Source organism: Curcuma longa, chromosome 16 (genome assembly GCF_044706935.1).
Source record: "Curcuma longa cultivar G26 ecotype Majalengka, Jawa Barat chromosome 16, ITB_CL_G26_1.1, whole genome shotgun sequence".
In the NCBI taxonomy this organism is placed as follows: domain Eukaryota; kingdom Viridiplantae; phylum Streptophyta; class Magnoliopsida; order Zingiberales; family Zingiberaceae; genus Curcuma; species Curcuma longa.
In genome coordinates, this window is record NC_133876.1 from 3,504,736 (window position 1) to 3,515,381 (window position 10,646).

The 10,646-nt window shown below is 40.3% G+C and overlaps 1 protein-coding gene across 1 annotated transcript in view; it reads right to left on the minus strand.

Moving 5' to 3' along the window:
- LOC141848009 (cleavage and polyadenylation specificity factor subunit 2) overlaps positions 1-5,743 on the minus strand; it is a 42,027-nt gene extending 36,284 nt beyond the window's left edge. Inside the window, 2 exon segments of the mRNA XM_074736122.1 lie at positions 3,095-3,263; positions 5,191-5,743. Coding sequence (XP_074592223.1) covers positions 3,095-3,263; positions 5,191-5,339 — 318 coding nt within the window. The 5' untranslated portion in view covers positions 5,340-5,743.
- Positions 5,744-10,646: the final 4,903 nt, after the last annotated feature.

Consider the following 10,646-nt stretch of genomic DNA (forward strand, 5'->3'; position numbering starts at 1 on the left):
TCCCATTTTGCATCTCATTTAAAGTTTGTTCTACTTCTAAGATTGAATTCTACAATAAAAATTTATGTTTCTATACTCATTTGATCTACTTAAATTACCTAAGCTAAGTTGAACACTTAAACTTTCATTAAAAAATTGATGAAAATATTACTTCCAACACTCGTTTATTTGTCCATTATTTACTAGTATCCTATTGCATTCATCTTTAATACATCTTATTTGGGTAAGATCATTTATCTTTCTCTCTCACTTTAGCTATTTTATAAATGTATCTTTCCCCTTTTTGTATCTAATTTTCAATATAAACGTTTAAAAATTTCATTCTTAGGCTTCATTTACTGCTTTCTTAGCATCTTTCTTGACTATTGTATATTATTTTAAATTTTTCTTATTTTTACAAATATATAATTCCTTATAGGTTGTTTGTTTTTCCTTCACTTTCTCTTGTACTGTTTTCATTCCACCACCAAGATTCTTTACTTAGTAGTGCATGCTCCTTTAACTCACCGAATACACTCTTGATTACTATTTTCAACTTTGATATCATCTTATCCATGTTGTATCAAAGTCACTGTATATTTCATATAACACTTGTACTTCTACTTTCTTAAATATGTTTTGATTCTTATCCTTTAACTTCCACCACTTAATTCTAGGAGTTGTATATAGTTTCCTTTTATTGATACTATTTTTGAAATGCATATCCAACACTACTAATCTATGTTGGGTAGTTAAGCTTTCTCCATGAATAATATTGCAATCTTTACAAATTTTTTAATCCCTCTTCCTAACCACAAGAAAGTCAATTTGCAATTTATTATTCTCACTTTTGAACATGACCAAGTGGTATCTTTTCTTAAAACACGTATTAGCTAGTATAAGGTTATATGCTATCGTAAAATCTAATATAATTTTTTCTTCTTCATTTCTTGTTCCAAACTCATAACCCCATGCACCCTCTCATATTTCTCATTTTCCATTCCGATATGCACATATAGGTTGTCATTCATTTGACGAAGAATGTTTTTGTAATACTTCATTAGGTCGTCCCAAAACTTTTATTTGGTATGTTTATTTAATCCTGCTTGAGGTGCAAATGTGCTAATTACATTCATAGTTTCTTTTCCCACTACTATCTTGAGAAAGATAATTCTATCCCCCTTTTTAACTACTCCTACAATTTAATTTTTTAACGAACTATCTACAACAATACTCACTCTATTTTTTGTTTTACTCTTTCCTGTGTACCATAACTTAAAATCTGAATTCTCTATCATTTGCCTTCTCGCCTACCTATTTTGTCTCTTATACAGAAAATATTAATTCTTCTCTCAATCATCGTATCTACTACCTCCATTGCTTGACCAGTGAGGGTTCCTATGTTCCATATTTCAAATCTTAGACTATTAATTTTACTATAATATTTATTTTTATCCAAGCTATAGTGAGAGAACTTTTACCTATTTAACACTACACTTAAATTCTCATAAAGATGTAACGGTCATTATCGATATGTTACAGTCAAACCCTGTAATGCGAACTCTTGCATATTTATCACTACACCTGAATGTTGGAGATGTAACGATCCTTGCTGAGATATTACAATTGGACCCTGCAACGTGTTCCTTCTGGAAAATAATCTAACATTAGCACAATAGTTTAATGGATCTATTCATTAAACATTTGTCTTAGTTTGACGTTGGTTGGCAAACCTAACGCAACCCTCCTCCTTTATCCGGGTTTGGGACCGAGAAATAGATCGGTGTCTAGCTTGAGTATTAATGATTAGGGTGGAACTAAGTTGAAGGGTTCAGTGGGTCAGTTGGGTTTGTTGTAGTGAAATGGCAAATCTCTAACATAATAGTTCAAGGAAGTGACTAGTTATCGCCCAAAAATCACCTAGAGTATTATGAGGTACTATTGTTGATCTTTCCTCCTAATCTATATAGCCCTTGACAACCTTTTATAATCTCAAAGTGAATGTGTTAATGGTGAAAGTCCACGTGGCTAAAGTGTCCCTGTGGATCTAAGAAAACCTCCTAGCAATGTTCTAAATGGCAGTTGAGGTGACCGCCTACCGCCTAGGCGGGATGCAGACATCAACCGCACCGCATTTGTGAAAGGCAGTGGTTTAGGCAGCGGTAGGTTAAAAAACTTTCGCAATCCCTCCTTCCGCCTCGAACCGATGCTACCACCATCACTGTTGTTGCCTACCGCTGCCACAAAAAACCTAATAGTTTCGGCATTTCAACTTCGGATGCATACCACGACACGTCCAGACGCATCGCCAGACTCAGGCGACGCATTTGAGCCCGTCATTGAGCTCGAGTGATGCGTCCAAGCTCGCACGATAGATCTGGACTCGTCGCTAGGCTCGTATGACGGGTTTGGACTCGTCGCCAAGCTCAAGCGACGCATCTGGAAGCGTCGCCCGGGTCCGACGACACGTCCAAAGCCGAAACGCCGAACAAAGATAGGTTTTTTATTGTAAACTTAGGATCTAACCGAAATTTTAGATTAATAATTTTAATCAACTCCTAACTATGATTGGAATAATTTAAATAGACTTAATTAAAATCTAATAAAATTATCCTATTAATTATATATATATATTTATTTATTTATTTAAAAAAATTCAACCCCTTAGGCGACCGAGACAGTAGGCGATCACTGACCGCCCGCCACCGCCTACTACCATTTACAACACTGTCTCTTAGTAAGTTTTAATTGTTGACCAAACTAAATAGCCATGGTCGCTCTCGTAGTAGTGGCACTAAGAGCACACAGATCCAACCTTTGTTCACACTGTTGATCTTCATAACTCACATGCCACTCATTCAGTAGCTTTTGGAGTTAGTGGATAATTTTTCCCACATCAACACTAAGTAGCATTTCTAGATAAGAGTAGAAATGAATTTAAGCTAAATAGATAATAAACATAGAGATAAAGATATTATTGCTAAAAATATTCTTTTGTAGAAGAAATAATAACACTTGAAAAGGAATTGAGGAAGAAATCAGCACCATTGGAGGCCATTTGTAAGACCATACATAAGTATTCTAGCATAACTAAGATTTTAGAGAATATGCTTACTCGTCGGGAAAGATAGTGATCGTACATGGTCAAAAGACCAAGTCTATATACAGGCTCTGTTGCATAAACTGGAGCAGTGAGCCCAAGATGTTTCATGGCATACGGCAAAGCACCTAGATGAAGAATATCTGGATGTGAGAGTAAAACAGCATCTACTTTTGATGATACCCTGCGTACTTAGAGGAAGTTTACTGATGAGAAAAATGGTTATAGGAATGCACAAAAATAGTAACGTTGAAACTTCACAGCTTAAAAAATAGCATAGTAATGCATGCATCTTTGCAAGTAAAACATGACCATGTCTCTACAAGAAAAGTGACCGTGAAGTTGTTTGGAAAGTTATTGTAAATTTACACTCTTAAGGCATGTTTAGCATTTAATGCATATCCCTCGTAAAATTTTGATAGTTGTGAAACTTCTTTGGTTATTGAAATGGTGATGAAATATCATGTATTATTAGATGTGACAGAAAGACCAATTGGCAATGATCTAATAAAAAATGGATGTGAATAATAAAGATGCCAGAGATATTCATTATAACTGAAAATATCTACTGCCAAAGAAAGAGAAATAGCACACGAAAATACTATGAAAAAACTCTAGAGATAAAAGCTATATATATTAGAAATTTCATGCTTGCACAGTAGCACTATTCATTATTAAGGATTCATATTGTGCTTCCATTCTGATGTTCTTTTTTACTTGAAAAGAAGTACTCCCATAAAGATTCTGCAATAGGTGAGTGAGAATGCAGAAGCAAAAAACTGTAACTTCCTCACTAAACATGATACGCATGCACACAAGCATCTCACAAAGATGGAAATAGATTTAGCAATCTTCATATCATAGTAAAGTTAACTACTATCAGGTGCTCATTTAGGAAATACAATATCATGCAACTGTTACATTTTAAACCTTCAAGTATGTAATGATTACAATTCTTAATTTTGACCATACTCAAGCCCTAATGATTTGGCAATTATGAGCAATCAAACTTTTTTTCTATTATATTATTAGAAAAAGTAAAAAGGCTTTAGCTTGCCAAGTAGTCTTAGTCAAGGAAATTTAGTTTCTATCTGCAATGTTGTATGCTTAAGCCAAGAAACCTTGTATCACAATAAAGCTTGTTCAAATACAGATTGATGAGGAACATGTTATATTTTTACTTTCCTTTTATTGGAAAGTGGAGGCATTATTAACCGTTATAAATTTCTGAATCAAAATTTTCACTCAAAATTCTTTGGGAGCCACAGCTGATCAATAACTCCTTACATATGTGTAGGGGATACAAATATTAGGGTCTTCTCTTTCACTGTCCTTGAGGTATATATATATATATATATATATATATATATAGAGAGAGAGAGAGAGAGAGAGAGAGAGAGAATCAGGAGGTTACAAGGATCCACTTAGTTTAAGATCATTCAGCATATTGTTCAGATGAACAAGTAATTGTAAGCACGTTCGATATTTTTTCTATTTCCTTTCCTCAACAGATCGTCAGAGAATATTATTGCTTGAGTTTTTTTTTCATCCTCCATGGTGTCTTGATTACATTGATCTCATGTTCTAATCATAGATGCCTATAGGGTAAGGAAAAGTAGCAAGACAAACCTTCAGTTTTCCTTTTTTTTTTCAAAAACAATATTAGAACAGTATTGTCAAGGAAAGTTAATTTGTTTGCTTTAAGCCCATTATGTATCTTCAAGACATGAGATTGAAAGAACTACTAAATTCGCAAGATGGCAAGCCTACATTGTCAAAGCAGAAGGTTAGTCAAGAAACACATAAACTGACCATAGCAATAACAAAGGACCACCAAATCTACAATTCGTCGACCCAGTTTCATCCCACATATTCTTTTTCTCTTTTTAAATTTTCCCACGTATGGTCAAATGTGAAGGAAAAAAAAATCTGGAAGCTATAAAAATCTTTCTTTGTCTACTAAACCAACAAAAGGGAGAAGGATATAGCTATAACTTAAGCTCTCAACCAAAAATTTACCACGTTTAAAAAATACAAGCACATACGGAAGCTTGCTAGCATAAATCCAGTAGAAAAATGTGGGGGAGGGAAAAGGACAAGAAAAGAAGAACCTGGAAAGCGGCTGAAGGAGGTTAGGGTCGAAGAGGTCGTTCCATCCGCAGTCCATCAAGAAGTTGAAACCATCGATCGAGAGCAAGTAGCAGAGAGGGTTCTCACTGTAGACGCCGCAAAGCGGCGTTATCTGCACGGAAGTCCCCATGGATGTCTATGGATGGGAGAAGGAACACCCAGAGAACGTGGAGCCGATTGCCGAACCAAGGAGATGCGGCTCAGCTCAGCAGCGGCCAAACCCCTACCTTGTCTCTTCTACTGGTTGTTTTTCCTGCAAATTGATGATGATTGTTGAAATTGCCTTATAGGGTTTTGGCTTTTTTCCTTCCTTCGTTCGGATCGGTTACGATGACGGGGGAGGTGCAGATGGTGCAGGAGGAAGAGAAGAGCCCCAAGGATTCCGATCCCCTTATCCGGAGACAAGCCGTGACAGAGTCTTCTTCGTCGAAGAGAAAGGCGGAGGATCGGCGAAGAGAAAGGCGGAGGAGGGAGGTTTGCGGCGGCGAAGAGAGAGGCGGAGGGGTTAGGGTTTTTCTGCGGAGAAGAGATCGCGAGGAGAGGAATGGAGGCAGAGGAGCGCGGCGTTTTTCTCCCTGGCCACGCGCACGCGTGGAAGCCACGTGGCTTCACCTCAGCAGACGCCCTACATATATATATATATATATATATATATAAAAAGAGGGGCCGAAGCTACCTATTCTTTTCATGCCTAAGAGCATCTGCAACGGTGATAAGGTTTTAACGCGTTCAAAGACTTTAAAAAATAAAAAAAAGGTGTTGGGACCCACTTCACTGCATGTTAACGCGTTCAAAAGCATGAACGCGTTAATGTGCAGATGCTCTCTCTCTCTCAGCCACGTCAATTTTTTCTCTCTCTCTCAGCGTTATTAACGCCGATTAACGCACCGTTGCAGATGCTCTTACCAGCCTCTTCTCTTCAAGAGGAAAGGAGGCGGGCAGGTCCCTGGCTGCGAGAGAAGGACCGGCCAACTAGCAATGGAAGACAGCGAGGAGTTAGGTGTGGTCAGAAGCAAGGAGCGAATGCAGTTCGCAAGGGCAGAGAAGGCTGAAGAAGTGCTCGACAGAAAAGGGGAGGGTAGAGCAGCAGAATATATTAATTGAATTGAACACCACTTTATTTTGTTTTGATCTGCTCGGCACATCATTTTAATGAATCAGTTTGCATTATCTTTATATTATGTAGGAAGTTCACTTATGTAATTACTAATCAAAACCCTTGTTTTTAGCCATCCAGTCCTATCCCTCGTTCTCCAACAGTAAGGTGGAGGAGGATCAGAAGTCAGGGAGGAATTTCCTGTACTACAGGAAAGTCTAAATTATAGCTCGTTTTAAAGTTCAAATCCGAGGGAAAGATATAATTCGGGGAAGCCCTACAAAATCCCGTCTCTCCCAAATTGCCCGGTCAAACCTCAAAATCGCGCCGCTTCCTTCTCCCTCCTCTGCTCTCCACGACGATTCTGTGATCCCAAAATCGCCCTCCTCCGCCCCACGTCGCCCGGATTCTGCTCCGCTCCTTTCTGGCTTCCGGAGTTTGTTTCCCCACCACCATCGGTCTCCTGCACGCCGGCCGTCCCACAAACCCTAGCAGACGCCGCCCGTCCCTCTCTGCTCCGCTCGTTTCTTTCTGGGTTGCGGAGTTTGTTTCCCGTCACCGTCGGCCCTCCTGCACGCCGCGCGTCCCTCAAACCCTAGCAGACGTCGCCTGTCCCGCAAACCCTAGCAGACGCCGCCCATCTCTCTCTGCTCCGCTCCTTTCTTTCTTGGTTGCGGAGTTTGTTTCCCGTCACCGTCGGCCCTCCTGGACGGCGCTTGCGTCCCTCAAACCCTAACAGGCATCTCGAGTGACGACGCCGGCCGACGATCCTCTCTCCATCGCGGTCGGCGTCGATCCTCTCTGCATCGCGCGAGGGAGGAAAGCATATTAACTCGACTGAGGGTCAAGATCCTCCGTCAGATTAGGGTTTAGGTTTTACTTGTTGCTTGTTGGAATTTGAGGAAGATGCAGCGGACTACTTGGTGGAGACCAAAAATGAGCATGATATATTCTGAAGACGAAGAATTTCTGTCATCTATATCGGCTACCAAGGTTTAATATTATTATATTATAATACATTCTGTTTTTATTCATCTATAATTATTCATTTGTCAGTTATTATCCTTGGCAGTACTTCATCTGCATTATGAAATGATTTGTTCTGACATGGTTCACATTTAATTCGAACAAAATTGTGTAGACAAAAGAACTCCAAGTATCTAGATGATTCCTACCTGTCCCCACTAACAATTTCAGTGGAAGTCACAGGGTATGCCCCCAGTATTACCTTGTCATTCATCGGTAGCTTGTTGATAGCTTATTTATTTTGATTGTCATTTAATGGCAGTGGAGGTGATGCAGCTGAGTCGTTGGCGCTTACTCGTTATTTGACTTCATCAGAAACAAGTGGGTCTGCTTTACTGTGCTATCAAGGATCACCAGGTTCTACTTTGAATTTGATCAGCAAATCAACTACCTCCCAAAATGTTTATTTCTATTCATAATTAACTGTTTTGTTTGTAGAAGAGGAGTTCTACCATCGTCATTTAGAAAGTTCATCCTATGAGCTTCCTAGAATATTTGTCATGGCCTCAGTCACTTGTGTATTCCAATGGTAGGTCATGCTGGTAGACCTGGAGCATCTAGGATTCTAACATGAACATCTATTATTGACTGTTTTGTTTTGTGTAGGTTCAAATTCACATGATGTTTATAGATGTCAGATTCAGAAACTTGAGAATCTTATGAATTCCAAGGTAGGTAATAAGAATACTTCTTACAAATACAATCAGGAAACTATATATAATAAGATTATACAATTTTAGATCACTCTTCTGTTTGACAATCTAGTTGTCATTAGAAATAAAAATGTTTTTGTTGGGAAAGCTGACCTTGTGCAATCATTGTATTGTAGGTGTACACTGTTGATAGTGACTAAATTTATGGGGAAAAAAGCATGTTGGTAGGCTCATTTGGCTACACTAATGGAAAAGTCTGAATGCTTTGCGATGAACAACGGTACATATCTCCACGAACTCATCTTCTGCTTGTTTACACCGAATGATGACAAGCAAAAATCTTTTAGGCAAAACAACCATGTCATCTTGTTCTTAAGTCTTTCATCTCTAATCTTTGTAAAATTTCTTGAATTATAATATTTCAGGATGTCTTCTGTGTAAATGAAATAGAGATATGATTCAAATGAAGATGCATTTGAATCAGGGTTCCTCACCATTAAACAATCCGCCGTCAAGACCCTTCCACCAGCAGCCACAATAAGTTCCCGAATAGACTGTTCAGATAATAGACAATCTTCTAAACCCTTGGGGAGTAAAAAGCTGAACTAAGTAACAATTTTGATGTTGCAATGGATATTGCAAATGAAATGATTTTCATGGGCTCAAATATCCCTTATATAAAAGCATAGACCTGCAAATTTGATTTGTGCCTGGGCCACAAATGTCGAACGGTTAACATATCAAAGTTGACTTGGAAAATTTTGATTTCTTCATAGACCTTCTAATTTCCGAGTTGATTGGTGAGTTTTCCGGGAGAGTACTATTTTGACCGAGAGAAAACATACCCCGGAAGGTTTAACCCGGAGAGAAGAATTTGTTCCGGGAACCAGTTTGACTGGCAAGATTTAGCTCGGGCAGAAGATGAACCTAACTAGGAAAGGTAAAACAAAGTGAAGGTCTCACTGGCCGGGTAAGCATCAAGGAAAAATTACCCTGATCATATAAGACGTATTCAGGCTTGGCCGGGAAATGGATATCCTAACCGGGCATATAATGTTGAGTTTACTTTAACCAAGAGAAGTTGGGAATGGTTCACACTGACATGGTCGGAAAGTGTTAGCCTGGCCAACCGAGTTAAAAGAAAGTTTTGTCCGGGTCTAAGTTAGGTTTTCCCGGGAAGTTGGTCAACACTCAAGTACTTGTCCGGGACATAAACTATCCTAGTAGGAATTAGTGAGGTCAGGAAGATGATGAGAATGGCCGGGAGTTAAGGATAATGGTCGGGAGAAAGCCCGAGAGAAAGGAGATGGAGCAGGAACCTACCAGCTGATCGACCACACGGTCGATCAGCTCAGCTTGATCGACCACGTGGTCGATCAGCTTAGTCTGATCGACCGGTGGTCGACCAGAGGTTTCTGATTGACCACATGGTCGATCAGCGATAGGCGATCGACCATGTGGTCGATCACCAAGCAGCCTGATCACTTCTGAGTTGATGTCTGAGAATTCTGGAGGTATGGGAAGTCCGTCTTGACCGGCAATTTGGTACTTATGAGGGATCTGAGAGAGCTTTAGTAGTTCTCGACCGAGTTGGTCCAGAAGAAGTCTTGGTGGCTTAGGACAGAATTAGCCGGGAACTTGGTGTTCGTGGGCGGATGGGGAGAACTTTGGTAGTTCGTCTCCGGATTGGTCCAAGGGGAGTCTTGGTGACTCAGGACCGTGGAGCTTGGTGCTCGTGGAAGAATGGAGGAAGCTTTTGTAGCTGATCTCCGGGATGGTCCAGGAGGAGCCTTGGTGGCTCAGGACCGGAGTGGCTAGGAGCTTGGTGTTGATGGCCGGGACAGGTCCGGGAGAGCTTTGGTAGCTCGGCTCGTGACCGTGATCGTTGGTAGCTCGATCTCAGGGAGCCTAGGTGGCTCAGAACCTGATTAGGCCGGGAGCTTGGTGCTGATGACCGGGACAGATCCAGGAGAGCTTTAAGGGACCGTGAGCTTTGGTAGCTCGATCTCAGGGAGCCTTGGTGGCTCAGAACCTGAGTGGCCGGGAGCTTTGTGCGAATGGACGGGAATTGTTCAGAGAGCCTTGGTGGCTCAGAACCTGAATGGTCCAAGAATGCTTTAGTAGCAAGACTCGGGACCGAATGACTGTTACATTGCTTTGCTCCTATCCTGTTCTTATATTGAAATATTCTAATGCTACTTTTGAGTATGCAGGTATACAGGATATGGTTGGAAGAAAGATTTCAAATGAACAGTGGAAGTTCTATGGCGATCTTTGAGCTGTCTTTTCTGCAAAAAGGATTACAGGCAAACGGCGCAGAGCAAGCTGATAGCAGTACCTGCAGTTAGCGGGGAAGGGAGGCTGCAGCTTTTGGCAGAGGTCCGTTGGGCACAGTAATCGAGGATGCAGGTCTATCAAAAGAAGCTGAGGAGACGCTGAGGAAGGTAGACTTTTTGAACGTTCATTCTTTTGAAGTACTGTTCAAGAAATCTTGAGCTCAAACTACTACTCGAAGCGAGAGGAAGAAGAAGAGCAACGTCCTGGTTTCTGGAGAGACAGACTTAAGTTGCAAGCGGTCTTTGTTGTTCTCCTTGTTCTTAGTCTTTGACTCATTCTAGTTCTCCGTGTCTGTGCTGTATTTCATATCTGTTGAGACAAATCT